The sequence below is a fragment of the Lissotriton helveticus genome, chromosome 3_1 (genome assembly GCF_964261635.1).
Source record: "Lissotriton helveticus chromosome 3_1, aLisHel1.1, whole genome shotgun sequence".
NCBI classification, from domain to species: Eukaryota; Metazoa; Chordata; class Amphibia; order Caudata; family Salamandridae; genus Lissotriton; species Lissotriton helveticus.
This window is the reverse complement of record NC_136061.1, coordinates 1550524687-1550543010: the sequence shown is the minus strand read 5'-3', so window position 1 is coordinate 1550543010 and position 18324 is coordinate 1550524687. Positions and strand designations below refer to the sequence as shown.

The following is an 18324-nucleotide window of genomic DNA, read 5'->3' as shown; positions in this document are numbered from 1 at the left end:
TAGTGAATCTCTTCTTCGATCTACCCTGATTGGTATTAAGGTATCTAGTGGAGTCAGGTCTACTATAGAAATCATCCTTCAAATAGGGATACACAATCTCAATATTAAAGTTTTTTTGGTCTTTCTCAAACTTTGACGTTTTGAAATTAATGGTATTATCCCTGAATGTCACCAACTCTTTTTCAATCTTTTCCAGAAGAGCTTTGGCCTCAATTTGTGTACCTTAATACAAATCAGGGTAGATCAAAGAGGAGATTTACTACATTCTCTGAGACATCTTCGTCTGAATCAACGGAGGACTCCGATGCGGGAGAAGGTACCTCAAATAGGAACCAACAAAACAGAAACACTCCAAAGAGGCCTTTTTTAGGGCAGGGCCAACAGCAGAAGCGGACGAGATTCAAACCCCAATGGGAGATGACTACCCGCAAGAAACATTACAACTCGTGAAACCATCTGCTATCATCAACATCTCTGAAAAAGTGCTGACAAGAGCTGAACAAGAGGTTTTGGAAATGGGTCTTTCATTTGTACCAGGGGTGGCCATGGATTTCACCAAAATCAAACTGGAGGTCACGGAATTCTTCCGTAAAGTCCGCTTGCGATGGTTCTTCAAGGATTCTGGTGATCAAGTCCAGTCAGAAGCCTCTGGCCTGAGGAACAAATCTTCCTTCTGTCCACCGAACCACAATGTTTCCAAAAACATCATAGCTTTTGAACGCTCAGTCATGTCTGCTTTGAACACATTGGAGAAGAAACGCCCTTTCGTCCCGAGAAACATCACGAAAAAACACAGAGAGGCCATCCAAGAACTTAAGACTCAACAGGAAGCAGTCATCAGGCAAGCAGACAAAGGGGGTGCAGTGGTTCTCTGGTCAAAAAATTTGTATCGAACTGAAGGTCGGAATCATGTGTACAACCAGGAGTGGTACCGACGGATCACTCATGATCCCACTGCACAGATCCAGGACGAAATTGGAAGACTTGTTAACACCGCCAAAGAAGCGGGGATTCTTGGACCGAAAGAATCAGAATATCTGGTGAAGCGCTACCCACGGACCCCCCATCTGTACTTTCTCCCGAAAGTACACAAGGACCCCTTAACACCTCCAGGACGCCCGATAGTGTCCGGGTGCGATTCAGTGTTCGAACCCATTTCCAAATTTGTGGATGTATTTTTGAAACCCCTGGTGGTTCAGGTGCCATCTTATCTCAGAGATACCATGGATTTTATAAACAAGGTGGAAGGGCTGCCATTTGATCCCACATGCCAATTGCTGGCCACCATGGATGTATCATCCTTGTATACACAGATTCCACAGCAAGACGGCCTGGACGTTATGGAATTATACTTGGAGAACCGTCCACGTCCACATAGGGTACCCACTGAACTTATAATCTCTTTCGCTACCTTGGCTTTGAAGAAGAATTTCTTTACCTTTGAGGACGAGATGTTCTTACAAATCAAAGGCTCGGCAATGGGCTTCCCATTTGCCCCTGAGATGGCTATACTGTTCATTGGCCAATTCGAGGAGAAATATGTTTTGAATAACAACCCCCACAGAAGTCACATTGCCCAATGTCTTTGTTTTATTGATGACGTGTGGTGTGTGTGGAACGGAACATCGACACAACTTGAGGAATTCCACGTGTGGCTGAACAACAGGAGCCCAGACATAAAATTCAGCCTGTCATACCATGAAAAGTCCTTACCATTTTTGGATGTTGAGGTATCAGTGAGAAATGATGCGCTCTCATGTTCACTGTATCAGAAGAAAACAGACAAGAATAATGCTTTGCATTATAAGAACTACCACCCGCGGAGTTTAAGGGATAATCTCCCTTACGGACAATATCTCAGGGTGAGACGGAATTGTACCACTATCCAACAGTTTGAGTTGCATGGGCAAGGATTGACTGCTAAATTACAGGAACGAGGCTACCCTCGCAAGCTCTTAAAACATTCTATGAAGAGAGCGAGATGGACACCAAGGGAACATCTCCTTGAGAAGAGACTTAGACCAACGACGGAAAGGATGGTCTGTGTGTCCACTTTTGGTCCCCATACCAACCAGCTCCAAAAAATTATCAGAAAGAGTTGGCATTTGGTGCAGGAAATACTGCCAGAGATAGGTACACCACTCTTTGCCCTAAAAAAGAACAGGAGTATTGGCCAAATGATTACATCTACTCGCCCATCTCCGAAAAAGGATTCACAAGGAACGATTTTTGGAGCCAACCCAGTCATGGGGCATCGGAAGTGTGGGACATGCTCTGTCTGTGACCTTACAATGGAAGGATCCCTGTTTACAGATGGCAATAAGTTCTGGCGCCACAATGAACATACGAACTGCAAGACAAAATACACTGTGTACGCAATCCAATGTCCGTGCAAAAAACTGTATATTGGCAAAACAACGCAGGAGGTTCGCCAAAGAATCATTCAACACCGTTCACGAATCAATAACAAGAACTTGACTGCTCCTCTTGTCTCCCATTTCCTGCAACAGAAACATTCAAGTCAGGATATAAGATGGACTGTTTTGGCGGTTATCAGGGGTGGCAGTGGAGATCCTGACCTTCGCCTTTCTCAAAAAGAGGCGTATCTTATCTTGAAGTTTGATACATCTAATTCTGGTTTGAACGAGTTGTCTGAAACTGTCAATCTATGAACTCGTCTTTGACCGATGTTGTTGAGTCCGGCTGTGCTGCTTTACTTTAATTCTTACTGCGCATTCTCTTTTTACTTTCTGTTCTACCTCTAAACACCATCTGTTGGGTCCCATAGGTCTATTATCGAGTGGCCTTGTATATCGAACTAAGGTGCTGCCTATAATTACAATGGACTTGATGTGCCATGAGTGTCAGTCCCAACATTAGAATGCACAATGAATTTAGAATTTTCATGTTTGGATAAGTTTGATGACATGTACTATTTCAGTGAAAATGGATTATTGTGTAAATGCTGCTCTCAAACTGTTGCTTTTTCAAACCGATGTAATATGTTTTCATTGTATTGGTCTTGTGAATATGCCCCCGCGTGGGGAGCAATGTCATTTAAATCTATTGAAAAAGTTGTACAATTACTTGATTCTATGCTCCGGGCAGCTTTCTAAGTGAGAAATCAGCCGATATACTTGAGTTCAGGTTTCTTAAGTATTTCAGGGAACTACAGATACCAGCATTCCATAGGGGCTTAACTCCGTTGTTGACCACACCCCCCGACACTTTGACCCGGGTTTAAAACACTCAATGGTGTCCCGGAGCTTCACTTACAGACTACCTGTCATTGGGATAGAGTGAGCAACTAACGATCCTTGTGAGGCCGGATTAATTCCTTCACAAACGTAAGCATCTTGCGCGCAGCGTTTTACAATCAGCTCCGCTATTGTCCTCTGAGCTTGGCGCTCATACTGGGCTGTTTCTTTTTTAGCGGGTGAACCTTGCCTACCGGCCTGAATTGGGGTCAGTGACCGGCCACTTCCCCCTCTGTGGTCCCCAGACTCAGGTAGGAACCTCGCGCCATATGTATTTTGGCTAGTTGGAGGTGCGATACACTGGGTATGCACGCTGATATATATATATATATTTTTTGTCACTCATCCAGACCAACGCGCATAAACATGTGAGCCGCGCTGATCCCCGAATGCTCTCGAAGCCTGACACCACGCCCAAAGTCCTGTTCCACGTCACTGCAGGTATGATGCGTACATAGGCTAGACCCTCTGCCACCTTAGTGTGACCCTATTACTATTTTTCCTGCACTGAGCACCTCCTCATATGTTTTTCAGGTGTGACTGTGAATTACGTTATACCTACACTACGGCAATCCTTGTGCCACCGTGCAGGTAAATATTCTTACCTTGGAGTCCGAGCAGGCCCTTTACAGTACTATAGTGTACTTTTCTGACACCAATCCTGTATTTTCTTGCAGAACCTTTCTCCCAGTCCCCGTCCTGAAGAGAACCTTGAACATTGAGGTTCGAAACGCGTCGACAATACCACCCTGTGGCTACAACAAAGGGTGTCGCTAGGATGTAAATCATATTACCACTTGGTACCCTAGCCTTTCAACCCTAAAAAACATTATACCACAGGCTTTTGCAGACAGGCAGGCTTGTTTTCGACCTCAATCCCGCCTGTCGCTTGGTTTTTTAGCTCCTAGGACTGGTGCTTGTTTTTGTTTATGGACTAATTTTTGCACTGTATATAATTGCAATTCATATTATATATGTAAATGTTTTTCTTGGTGTGTTTAATCACTTTTTGATGGATTCATTGTTGCAAATTTGTAAATACATACGTTTGTAGATACTGTATATATGAACCTTTTTTGATCTGACAGTGTTTCTGTTTGTGCTTGTTTTTCAAAAATGTGTTGACAAATATATACAAAAAAGAAAAATAAATTCGTTTGGAATAATAATCCAGTGGTCACATGGTACAGATTGACTGTGTGTCTAGGTAATTGTTTTATGAATAATCCTGTCCAACCACTTTGTTCTGTTTTCCCACTTCATATGATGGCAGTGCCTCGGTTGTACCCTTCATATGATGGCAGTGTGTACCCTTCATATGATGGCACTGTAAGACTGTCTGCTGCTGCACCCCCGAGAACAGTGCATGAGCTGCTTGCCCGTGCACTTTACTTGGGGTAATGGGGGCGTGTTCTGCTGTTCTACCCACCTGTACCCACCTTCTTTTCTACCGCTCACCTGTACACACCTTTTTCTCTACCCACCTCTACAACCCTTCTGGTCTACCCACCTGTACGCAACTTATGTTTTATCCCACCTGTACACGTCTTCTGCTCTACACACCTGTGCATGTCTTCTACTCTATCCACCTGTACCCACCTTCTGTTCTACCCACCTGCATAAGCCTTCTGTTCTATCCTACCTGTACCCACCTTCTGTTGTATTCAACTGTACACACATTGTGCTCTACCCACCTGCACACGCCTTCTGTTCTACCCACCTACACATGCCTTCTGTTCTATCCCACCTATACATGCCTTCTTTTCTACCCATCTTCTGCTCTACGCACCTGTACACGCCTTCTGCACTACCCATCTGTATAAGTCTTATGTTCTATCCCAACTGTACACACCTTCTGTTCTTCAACACCTGGACATGCCTTCTGTACTGTCCCACGTACCGCCTTCTGCTCTACGCTCCTGTACACGCCTACTTCTCTACCCACCTTCTGTACTACCCTACTGTTTAGCTTTGCACCTGATATATCTATTCTTGATTTGTATATATTTTATGTTGTTTCACTATCTTTTTATCTGCGTGTATGCCTTGTTTGCCTCATATTATCTTGCCATGTAAAGCGCTCTGATACCCCTTGGGTCTAGCCAGCACTATAGAAAACGGTTAAAATAAATAAATAAATAAATAAAATAAATAAATAAAGTAAACAATTTAATTAATAAAACAAATTTCGTAGCGTGCCATGCATCGCATTTTGTGATGCAGGGCGCGCTACGAAATTCATTTTATTAATTAAATTGTTTACTTACCTCCAATTATCCATATTCCGGTTTTTAGCACCCCCATCCTGCCCCTCCCCCGCCCCACCTTTCTGCCCCCCCCGAAACTCCCTCCAAGGACCGCGGCTGTGTGCTGGGTGAAGAGCCTCAGGGGAGGTGGATAGTGTCTGTGTTGCCTGCAGAGCCTCAGGGGAGGTGGGCAGTATCTGTGTTGCCTGCACAGCCCCAGGGGAGGTGGGCAGTGGCTGTGCTGGGTGCATAGCCCCAGGGGAGGTGGGCAGTGGCTGTGCTGGGTGCAGAGCCCCAGGGGAGGTAGACAGTGTCTGTGTTGCCTGAAGAGCCTCAGGGGAGGTGGACAGTGTCTGTGCTAGGTGCAGAGCCCCAGGGGAGGTGGGCAGTGTCGGTGCTGTGGGCAGTGTCTGTGCTGTGGGCAGTGTCTGTGCTGGGTGCAAAGCCTGAGGGGAGGTGGGAAGTGTCTATGCTGGGTGCAGAGCCCCAGGGGAGGTGGGCAGTGTCTGTGCTAGGTGCAGAGCCCCAGGGAAGGTGGGCAGTGTCTGTGCTAGGTGCAGAGCCTCAGGGGAGGTGGGCAGTGTCTGTGTTGCCTGCAGAGCCCCAGGGGAGGCGGGCAGTGTCTGTGCTGTGGGCAGTGTCTGTGCTAGGTGCAGAGCACCAGGGGAGGTGGACAAGTGTCTGTGCTGAGTGCAGAGCCCCAGGGGAGGTGGGAAGTGTCTGTGCTGTGGGCATTGTCTGTGCTGGCAGCAACAGCCCGTGGAGGGAGTTTCGGTGGGGCAGAGAGGCGGTGTGGGGGAGGGGCAGGGTAGAGGGTGCTAAAAACCGGAATATGGATAATTGGAGGTAACTAAAGAACTTAATTAATAAAACAAATTTCTTAGCGCGCCCTGCATCCAGAAACTATGGCGAAGTCCTTGATGGGCCTCTTCTGTCTGCAACTCTGCAGACAAAGGCTTAGCTTATAATTAATATGAAACGGTGGGCAAGTGAGTAGGTGGAGGGATGGGTGGATGGCTGGATGGATTTGTGAAAGGGTGAATGGTTGAATGAAAGGTTGAATAGATGGATAATGAGAGAGGATGATGGATGGATGGATGGATGAGTGAGTGGAAGGATGGATGAGAGAAAAGGTAAATAGATGAATGTATGGGTGGAAGGATAGATGGATGGGTAAAAGGGTGGATGGATGAGTGATAGGATGGATGAGTGAAAGGGTGAATGATGAGCGAGAGGGTGGATGGATGAGTGAAATGATGGATTGATGAATTGATATGTGAAAGGGTGAATGGATGGATGGATGAGTGAAAGGGTGGATGTAAGGATGGATGAGTGATTGAAAGGGAGGGTAGATGGACAAAAGGATAGATAGATGAGTGAAAGAGTGAAAGGATAGATGGATGAGATAAAGGATGGATGAGTGATAGGGTCAATGGATGGATTCATGAGTGGATGAATAGATGGATGGGTAGGTGGATGGGTGGAAGGAAGGATGGCTAAGTGAAAGGGTCGATGGAGAGAGAAAGGGAGGATGGATGTATGACTGAAAGGGTGAATTGGTGGAAGGATGAGGGACTGGTAGGATATATGAGTAAGTGAAAGGGTGGCTGGATGGGTGAAAGGGTAAATGGCTGGATAGATGAGTGGATGGATGGATGGGTGGAAGCAGTGTTTCCCAAACTGTGGTCCGCGGAACCCCAGGGGTCAGTGACACATTCCCAGGGGGTCCGTAGGCAACAGTTTTAAAAGCACAGAAACGTTTCTTATAGAATTAGCAGCTTTCCAGCAACAATAAAAGTGTCAAGAGAATAACAGTGATTAATGTACCTGCTGGAGAGCAAGGAGAGTTTTGTTCAGTGGCAGCTTTGATTTAACTAATGTAGCACAGAGGGTTAATGTGCCTACTGCAAAGAACGTGTAACATGCATCTTAGAAAGCTGTATTTTATGTGCCTAGGTTTGTGGTTACTGCTTTTGTCACAGAGTTTCTTTTGTTACTGTGCACTTCATAAGTGACAATCGTAATCTAGCAAAGGGACCTATAAACTGTCATCAAAGAGCTGCTTGCAAACTGCATGGTACCAGTTAGTAACTTATATTTTGTCCCAGTTATTCATTATCCTGATGCTGCTAAAAAGATATATTTGGGTGAAAATACAATTTTAATGTTAAAGTCAATGCTAGCCACTGTGTTATGTTCTGAATCCTGAGTTTGTGCTTTTCCAGACCAAGCACTCTTTAAACATTTTATATACACACTGATTTACATGTATGATTCAATGTCTCTATATGTATGTGATGTAAAATGCTCTGACATCCTACAATGGTATGAGAGATGCTATAAAACAAATAAAATACATGTGACAGAGGGGCTATTACTTCAATATAAAATACTAAGGGCCAGATGTACGATCTGTTTTTATATGCGCGAACGGGTTTGCAAACCCGTTTGTGCATGCAAAAACCCATTGGGCCATGTACAAAGCCTATTTTGCGAGTCGTAATTTGTTTGCGACTCTCTAAATAGGTTTTGCAACTTGCTATATGGAAGGGGCATTCCCTTCCAAATAGTGAGTCTCAAAACCATGTACAAATGTTTTGCGGTCGCAAAACAGTCACAATTACCACCTACTTCAAGTAGATGGTAATGCATTCGCAAATGGGAAGGGGTCCCCGGGGGACCCCTTCCCCTTTGCAAATGCATGCAAAAATTTTTTTTTTTAAGGGCAGGCAGTGGTCCCAGGGACCTCTGCCTGCCCTTAGAAGATGAAGCGAAAACATTTCATTTTTTTTTTTTTTTTAAATGCATGGTAAACAGTCTGCATTTTTTTCAAAAAAACTGCTTTATTTAAAAGCAGTCCGAGACATGGTGGCCTGCAGAGTCCAGCAGGCCACCATAGCTGGGAGGGCTGGCATTCCCAATAGGCTCGCAAATTGCGAGAGGCTCATTAATATTAATGAACCTCGCAATTTGCGACCCCATTGGGAATCCCAAACAGTGTTAAACACACTGTTGTACATTTCATTTAGCGACTCGCAATTTGCCACTCGCAATTTGTCAACAATTGCGAGGAACTAAATGAAATGGTTGTACATCTGGCCCCAACATCCTTAGTAATTTGAGTATTTGTTTTGTGTGCACACGTGTGTATTTTTTTCGAATTACTGTTTAAATGTTTGAAATTTAACTCATACAAATTGCTTGGGGGTCCCCGGGTCCCAGTGGTGACTCAATGGGGGTCCTCAGGAGTCAAAAGTTTGGGAACCACTGGGTGGAAGAGTAGATGGATGAGTGTAAAGATGGATAGGGTGAAAGGGTGGATGGATGGATAATGAATGGATGAGTGAAAGGGTGGATGGAGGGATGGATGAGTGAAATGATAGATGGAAGGATACATGATGGACAGGTTTGCAAATGGTTGAATATGTTTGGATATGGATGTGCTTACTTATATACTATTGCACGACCTCCTCTGATGTGTCTGTTAAACGTACCTTTTGTCCCAAGGTTATGTCCTGAATTTTGACCTCCTGTCCTGAATTTTGACCTGTGGTAGGGCAAAGTGGTAGGTGGTGGGCTGGGACACCGGGGGGGCCCTCCATGTGCTTTGCAGGGGGGCCCCCTCAAGTTTCGTTACGCCACTGACTGATCGTACTTGTTAGTTTAGGATTTAGAATATTATCTTGCAATTTTTTTATAACATTTTTAACTGAGTCTTCAGACCCCTTCCAAACTATAAAGAGGTCCTCAATGTAACGACTCCAGTGAAAAACATTTTCTTCCCATTCAGTCTGGAAATCCACTCGGACCACCTGCTCCTCCCACCAAATAGGCTAGATCTTATTCTGTCTCTGATGCACAATATGCGGCTCTCCGTATCCTGGTAACAGAGTAAATACTCTTGGGTTATTTATGCCAGCTCCATGCTGATACACGGCGAAATAGTTTTGCTTGCTGGTAGTGGTAATTTGTCAACATGAGATACATAATGTATTAATTTACTTTCGCATTGGTGTAATTTTGAAATGTTACATTCATGAGAAAAAGCATGTATTTACTTTGCTTTCACATTGTTTTCTTATGGATGACTCATGTAATATGGCCGCCACATTTAACCCATTGTTTCAATTTCACGTCCATATGTTTATATTTTACAAAGTCCGCCTTTTGTTTCTATGGTGACGTTACAAAAAAGCGTCACAGAATGAATGCCGGCGACACTGAGGAAGGACTATTGTCCGAAACGCGTCTGTCATCACTGTTGCCGTGTGTTGAATAAAATCTGTTGCCGAACCCGGAGTGCTTATATTCTCTTTCCATCAGGGGAGGGAGATTTAGGAGCTTTCATATATATATATTTAAATTTAATTGTGTATATATATATATAGTAATTTATATTATTGTTATATTTTTAGTTATGAATAATTGTTTTGGTGTTTTTAATTGTTTGTATATTAGGCGTATGATTTGTTTTTGGTGTATGTTTCATTTATGGTTATTGTAATGCATTTTTATTTAATTATAGATGTTATAAATTATGGGTTTATTTGAAGTCATTTGTTTATGTAAAAAGAAATTGGGGTGCAGTTTTTAAGGATGCATTAGTTATGTTTGTGATAATACTGCAATCAATAATGTGTGAATCAATATTTTTGACATTACATGTTTATTTATAGGCGGTGATATTTATGTATCCAATATTTTTTAATCAATATATGTCAAATATTTTTTTTGTCAATAATATTTGTATGTTCGATATTAGTGATTGTTATAGTTGGGCATACAGAGTCAATATTTTTCTTCTCGATATTTAAATTCCAATATTGGTGTATATCAATATTTGTTGGATTGACATTATGTCAGTGATCCTCACTGATGACAACATCCAAACTTCTTTTTCACACATTGCTTTATAAAAGTAACTGCAAAATAGTTCAGAATAATATGAAGCACCATTAATCCCATCACAGATACAACTCCCTTAGGTGTAGCAAGCATGTGTTATGTGCAATATTTACTCTCTACCATACACTTCATGGGCAGACTAGTTCACATTAACAATCAACCACAGATATATGGAAAACCATCATTGCACACGGTGTCCAGTATGTATACAACTGTTCAGCGAAAGCCAAGTTCCTCAAAATACTCAACGTCTGTTCCAAAAGTAATGTCCTACTAGAGACAGCTTTTATCTGTATCAAACCCCTGACAGTAATCAGAATCTGCATTGAGAAATTAAGTTAATATGAGGAGAAAAGTGGGTACTGTAAACAGTGTTCACTCTATGGAGAGAGTTTACTCTGTACCACACAGTTTACAGATAGTGAAAATCTCATGAGAAATACACTACAGAGAATTAGTATCTACTAAAAACTGTGTACCTTCTATGTAATAATGGGCAACAAAGACACTAGTCACTTAAAACAACCAAGGTCTGAAGGTGCTAAAGATCATACAACCTGCAGCCTTCACACTGTGGTGAAAACTCTACAGATAGCCTATCTTCTGAAGCAAAAGAAGCACATGTATATATTTTAATGTTCGGTGCACACAGTCTTTCATGTTATGTAGAAATTGCCATGCTGAGACAATTCTGTCTAATAATGCAAGGCTGCTTACAATATTAATCATGTGATATGTAGAATCTTTGCCCTGTTGCAACCTTTTTCTGCAGTAAAAAAACTTGCGTAGAATATACTGAACGCGAGTCATCAACTGTCGCCTGCACACAGGGTTACGCTTCAAATCAAAAACTTACAACGTAATCAATGCCTCTACACTGCCATGATGTACTAGGTGCACATGCGTTTTGTAATCCCTTAGACCTAATAGCGGGGCACAGACTGTACAAAATTGGGTGCACAAAGGGTTACTCTTCAAATCAAATATTTACAACGTAATCAATGCCTCTACACAGCCATGATGTACTAGGAGCACGTGCATTTTGTAATCACTTACACCCATTAGCTGGGCACAAATTGTACACAATTAGGTAGAGAAGTACTTTGGTAGTTACCCACTACTATGTAAACTAGAAAACAGTAGACAACTTGGCCCGGGCTGCCATTTTTTTTCCGATCCTGCTGTAGTCCCATGGAAGAGCGGCAGAAACTGCTGATTTGTTTTATTTTGGCCCAAAGAGTGAGGGTCCCTCTGGGTCCCCCACATGTGTCCTGGGGGGCAGGGTATCCCTTCACTGCCCCTCATATTTTATTTAATTTACTACTTCAGGACAGGGGACTGACACCCCAAGTCCTGTATTTGCTGCCAGCAAAATGTTTCTGATGTTGCTGGCAGCCAATCAGAATGCTCCATTTTTAAATTGACCCTGGCGCAAGGTTCTTTTGAGTCTTTTGTGGTCCCAACTGTCCAGATATACAATTATTTTGAAACCTTGATTTCTCAAAAGCTACTGATAAGATTTACACCAAATCTCCCAAAAACACAATTTGTGGATCAAGATCTAGCCTCCTGCCAAATTTGGTGTAATTTTATTCTGCAGTTTTTGCGGTAGCCCTTCTCAAAGAAGTCCATGAAAAATGCATGGGGATTTTGTGTTTTAGGACCCCCTTTTTCCCAGTACCCACTTGATGGATCACTCCAAACCTTTCAATGCACAAGCTAGTGAATAAGTAGCACCTTTTTGGAAAGTTTCATGGAGATTCATCAAACAGGGCCAAAGTTATTTGCAACACAAAAACAAACTTTTCCTATGGAGGAGCTGACCTAATTATAAATATCCAGTTTTGACCACCACTGGGTAATATACAGTTTAGTTCTGAAGAAAATTGAATTTATAATTTTACTCCTCTGAAATGTGTTAACAAAACATTGAGACATGATCTACTGACACCGGCCATTAAAACTCATAGAAGTTCAATGATATATAGATTAGAATTTTAGAAGTTCAATGATATATAGATTAGAATTTTACATGTTGAAGGCAGATTGATTTGTCCTAAATTAATCTTCCCTTTTTGTCTGTGATGTATACTATATATTTTTATGCATCTTTATGTGAAAAATGTTAAAACATTATGGCCTGAATTACAATGTCGGGGACTTCTGTCTTCCTGACACCATTTCGGTGTGGCAACCAAACGACCGTTGGTCGGCGGTTCTGACAACTGTATTAGGATGCGAACGCACATGGTGGGGTCATAAACCCCCATTTCTCTATGGGAGCTTGTGCTGAGGACAGTCTGCTTCGCCACAGTGGTTTCCACCTGCAGCACAAGCTCCCATAGAGAAATTGGAGTGTGTGTAAATCCCTGCACCGTGTGGCAGGCACTGTGCAACCACAGGGAGAAGGGGCTATGCTAGGGGCCCCTAAAGTCACTTTCCGACAGGCTTACCATGTCGATTAACCCGATATGGAAAACCTGTCCGAAACTGACTGCATAATCCTGATGGCTGAAATGTCATACGTAGGGATTATGTTGCGGTTTCCAGCTGGGCAACTGGTTCCTTGAGTCTGTCAGAAGCCAGCCAAAATGACTGGGTGGTGTGACTTCCAACCGCTTACGTTGTAATTAGGCGGTTGGAAGTCACACCAGCGATGTCAGTCGAAAAGCCTCGGACTGACATCCTGATGCGGTCCTAAATGATTTTTATTGAGTTGAAGTTATATATATATATATTTTATAGTACTTTGGTATTCAGATTTGCTGCATTTTAAGTTAAGGGTTATTTATATGAGGCCTATGAGAATGAGTGGGACTGCACTGCTTGGTCTGCTACACCGTAATTTCTTGAGGATAGTAAAGTGCAAGAGCATAAAAAAATCAAGCTTCTGAACTAGAGCACCTGCAAAAATATTAATTACCTCAGCTTTTTCTCCTCATAGTTGATGTTCTATTTTTGTTTTGTTTTCCTCAAAAAAGTAAAAACATAAAACACTAAGGGCCCGATTCCGATCGCGTTCAGAAAGCATTCAGACTGAATCGGTTCAAGAATGCTTTCCGTACGACTCGGGCAATTTGGATGCATCTGCATGCATCCGGGTGCTATTTGGTTGTACTCCCATTGAGTTCAATGGGAGCCTATGTTCCGAACGTGAACACAGGCTCCCATTGAAGAAAGGGGTGGGTGGGAAAAATCGTGCAACCTGTGGCGGGCACCCCATGGTGCCTCTCACACACTTTGCATGGTTGGAAAGAGTGGACCCATGGGTATCCCCACGAGTCCTAATTGGAGGGCCCTGGGTGAAGGGGGCCTGCTACAAGCCCTCAAAGATGATTTCCGACACCTGTTTCCTTCCGGGCAAACCGAATCGGAAAGGCTGTCCAAATCGGTCATTGTACTCGATCGCTCGGAAACCAAGTCCATAGAGCTGTATAAATCAGCTCCGGAAAGGCTCGACCTGTCCGAATGCCTTTCGGAACCGATTCAAACAGCCCTAATGGTTTCCAGGCATCATACTTGGTTGTTCGGAAGTGTGCCCGAATCGGTTGGAAACAAGGGCTCTGGATCGGATTGAGCAAATCCGAATCCGATTCGGAGCCGTTCTGACTGACATTGGAATCGACCCCTAAAATTCTTTAAAACCTTAAAAATTTTCTTTTTTGAACCAACATTAATGGTTTAAAGAGAGAAATACAGATTGTTTTGTGTGTTAGTGGGAATAAGATAGAGTTATGGCCAATAGGAGTGGTAGGCTAGTGAAACAGTGAATGAATGAATGAATGATTTGGTAAAAGCGGGCATACAGAGGAAGTAATTAAGGGAGAGTGCGCAGTGGGGATAGCCACAGGCACTATGTCAAGCCCTCTTTATGCAGGTAGCCCCCTCCATTCACAGCCTTTAGCTCTGTGCAGCTGGGGTAGGTTGCCAAAATGTCCCACCTTCCATGGATGATCGGCATGCTGCAAACGTCCTGGGCCATGCGCTTTAATGGTTGGCCACAGGCTCAGACCCCTACCCTCTATGGGTAGCCAACCACTTCCGACATCCAAGCCTCAGTGTGCGCCATCCACTGCGACCGGCAATCCCTGGCTGCACATGACCTTGAGCAGTTTGAATGGGGGTTCCCTGCAGGAATATCCGACCTTTATTGAATGGCAGGGCAGTAGTCTGCAGAGCATGATCTCGTCTTGTCAAGGGAGCTTCATACTGTTTAAATCTCTTCCATATTCAAGAGGATGCTGGCCATTAGATTTGAAAAAAATAAACATATTTATTGATTGAAAAGTAAGAACAGGTCACGAGTTCTTCATATACAATCAATCAACAATGTCCAAGGTTCTTCGAACCACCAGTTAATCAATTCATCCGCTGTATAGTACTCAGTATACAAGAAGGTGCCCATCTATGCCGGGGTGTATATTCTTAACCATAACATAGCTTTACAAATGCGGGTAGCTGTCCCTCCAGTTCTAGTCAAGTAATTCTAGTAGTGCAGCTCCTGACTCGGACTATAATGTCCCAACTAACACCCCTCACCACCCCCTTCCTCTGGGTGTGTCCTGGCTGAATCTAGTGTCTTTGTGGACATTGGAACATATCCATGGCAAGCATTAGTGAGTGACCCGTGCATACTCATGTTTGCTAAGTTTGGGCTCTCCACTCCGAACTCATTGTCTGGGGGCTAAGGCATGTTACCCATTAGATGTGTGCTTTTTAAGTTTGTATTTATTTTCATAACATTCTTAAAATATTTAAAACAAATCTAATTTTGAGACTTTTAAATGTGCTGTTTCTCACTTTTCCAGTTTCCAAAATTAATCAGGCATGTTTAAATCAATGTATTCAAGCATGCATGAAACTTGTTTACATTTTCTGTCTTATGTTTCACCTGTATCTTATTTATTTTAGAGGTTTTAAAAAAACATTATACACCCTTCTCAAGCCAGGTTTATTTAGGCATGGTCATGTGAAAGTGTTTTGACACAAAGTACATACAGTTTGAGTTTGATAATAATGACATTATTTACATCTTACTTTTCTCTATAGGTCTCCACAGGTTGGAAATGGCATGTTGGTCCAGCACGGACATTGGGAAGACTATGGTTCCATTCTGGGATGGATGTACTCTTCTGTTTTATGGTAACCATTAATATAAATACTCTAATGACATTAGTAGTTTATTGAAAGCTTTAATGGCCAAGAAAGAAACCCCTCAGGAAGTTGAAGGACCTTCTGCAGAACTGTACAGAATTGTCTCCAAACTTCTATCCCCTATTGAATCCTCATCTTCTACCACTGAATGGCATGGTCTTTACTCCTCCTTTGCAGAACATAGACTCACAAATTATTTACAAAATCAGTGTCTATGTTGGCTCTGAAAGTACCTCTGGCTACAATGAAATAGAGTTTATGAGCTCAGACCAAGGCCCAGACTGACCAACTGGAATGCAAAGTTATGTCTTCTAAGCATTGCGTGCTACTGTTATCATCTACACTTGCGGCCTGATTTTGATTTTTTGCGGCCTGGATATCCGTCACCGTTGTGTCGGATAACCCGTAGGCCAAAATCTAAACCAAGCCCCAGGTTTGAAAATGCCTTAAGCTAATTTAGCCTTGTTCAATTAATAATTGCATGGTGGTGCTCAAACAGCGAATCTATCTTACTGATTATTTACATTCTTCACAACTAATTGTATTGATTGATCTGTATATTATTCCATTTTTTCAATTCTAGTATTTTTAGAATATCTTCAGCAGTTTTTAAACATCCGACAGCAAAATTTGGGAGTTCAACATGCCAACAACCAGAACGTGTCTCACAGATGTAACTGGTCCAATTTCTCAAGGCTATTAGGATTTCATGGCTACTCTGGGTTTTCAGACTATTCGCACCAATAAGATCATATGTGACTATTTTCAACAGTCTTCTACTGTATATATTTGAGCTTATAGATTTTTCGGACCTTGGAGTATGGCAAACCGTAAAACACTTTTGGGTAAAATAAATACTGTGAAACAGTTAAAGTGCACTGTTTCCGACCAATCACAGGTCCTGACTAATCACAAAATGGGGAGGAGATGAGGCTTAATGATCAGAGCTGCCGACTTTGGAATTGGGGATCCTGTTTTAAGTTCCAGCCTGGGCTCATCATCCTGTGATTCTGGACAAATCGCTTAATCCCCCTGTGCCTAAAAATAAGAAAATTGGACCTTGTGTAATGCATGAGATGCTCATGTAAAGCATTACCCCCAGGTCCCCTATGTCCTCGTCCCATTCATTGACAAGGTGGAGATAACCATCTCCAAACAGAATAAAAGACCAGAGGAATGCTGGGACCCTAACACTACTCCTCCCACCGGGAGTACATAAGCAGTACATGCCCAGCATCCCGCCAGTTCTTTTTTTCTGTCTGTCGAAAGAATGGACGTGGATGTGCTGGTGCTGCTCCTGTTGGAAAGGAGTGTCGGTCTTCTCTCCTACCCCTGCCCGGCTGCCTGGCTGTGCAGGCGCAGGGTTTCCTGGAGTGTCTCCTGGCTTGCCGGGCTTGCTGGGAGTCAGCCGGGGTTCTCTGCTGGAATCCTGCCTGGCCACCCAGCCCTTTGCGGCTGAGGCGTGGAATCCCAGTTCCTTCCGGATCACGGGCAGGTCTTCCTGAGCTTGGCCGGGTGGGACATGCCACGCTTGCAGTGTTCCTGCTGTTTCCTTTGGTGGTTGTGGTGGGGGCCTTGTTGCTGGCGATGGCCCCTGCTCTGGGTGAGTTCTGCTTGGTGGATTTCCTTTGTTTCGCTGCCGTTCGTTGTAGGAATGGCGCTGGATTCTTCAGTTGCTGTGATGTGGGGCAAAGAGGAGTCAGGCTCGCCCTCTCACCTACGCCTGCAGTACAGGGATGGTGCCTGGTGGCACTTTCCGGCGGGCCATCACACATTGCCGGTAGACACGTATCAGGCCATTTCTTTGCCATGGCTCACTTGCGGATGTTGCCCGGCACCGGTGCGGTGCTCCGGGAGCTGTGCGCTGCACCGAGGGAGATCCTGGTGCTGCGTGCTGCTCTTTTGGTGTCTGCATGCTGGCCGGCTGGCCTTCTGGTGTACGCCTACCTCTGCGGCTGTGGCTCCTGGAGGTGCCGGGGTTATTCCCAGGGCCTCCTGCAGGCTTGCTTGCCCCCTCCTCGGGACACAGACACCACTCGCATTCCTGGCTGCTGCTAGTTGGAGTCTGCTTCTGGTCTTCCTCTCGCTTCTGGGCTATGCCGTGGCTCCTGCCCCAGGCTGGTGGTGGGGCGGTGTTCGTGCTCCTCTGGCGCCTGCATGGGGGGTCCTGCGTGCTTGTGTTTGCCCTCCCCTGGGTTCCTGGTAGCCTGCCGGGGTCTGCCCCACTTCATCTTTGCGGTCCCTGCGTGGCCCTGCTCCTCAGGGTGTCGCTGGAGCGGGTGCTGTGGTCTGGCCTTGGGCGTGCTGGGTTTGTTTTCTGCCCGTCCTTTTTGCGGGTGGCCTTGCCTCTGCTGCGGGCAGCCTGTTCGGTTGTGGCGTGTGCTCCGCTTGAGTGTGCTGTGCGTTCACCTCCACTTCCTGGCTTCTGCGTGGCTGGTCGGGGTTGATGCACGGGGCACTCCCGGTTCCTGTTCTGCATGTGATGATTCTCTTTGGGGCTGCTCCTTCTTTCTGGTGGGGTGCGGTGTTCACTTCCTCCCCTGGTTCCCCTGGGCAGCACCTGGTTCCTCTCGGGGCTTCCAGGTGTTGTGCCTGGTGCTCTGTGGGGTACTCCGCTCCTGGCCTGCCACCGTCCCATTCTGTGGGCTGGCCTCTCTGTGTTTCCGGGGTTGGTTTCCACTGGGCTGCGTCTTTCCATCGGGCTGCATCCTTTGCAGCTGTTCTGTTCTCCTTTTTGCTCCGGCCTGGGGCTTCCGGTTTTT

The 18324-nt window shown here is 44.4% G+C and overlaps 1 protein-coding gene across 1 annotated transcript in view; it reads left to right on the top strand.

The window, feature by feature from the left end:
* LOC144823623 (interleukin-18-like) overlaps positions 1–18324 on the top strand; it is a 241013-nt gene that overhangs the window by 164718 nt on the left and 57971 nt on the right. Inside the window, exon 3 of the mRNA XM_078682299.1 lies at positions 15458–15550. Within this exon, the coding sequence (XP_078538425.1) occupies positions 15475–15550 (76 nt within the window). The 5' untranslated portion in view covers positions 15458–15474. The remainder of the gene's footprint in view (positions 1–15457; positions 15551–18324) is intronic.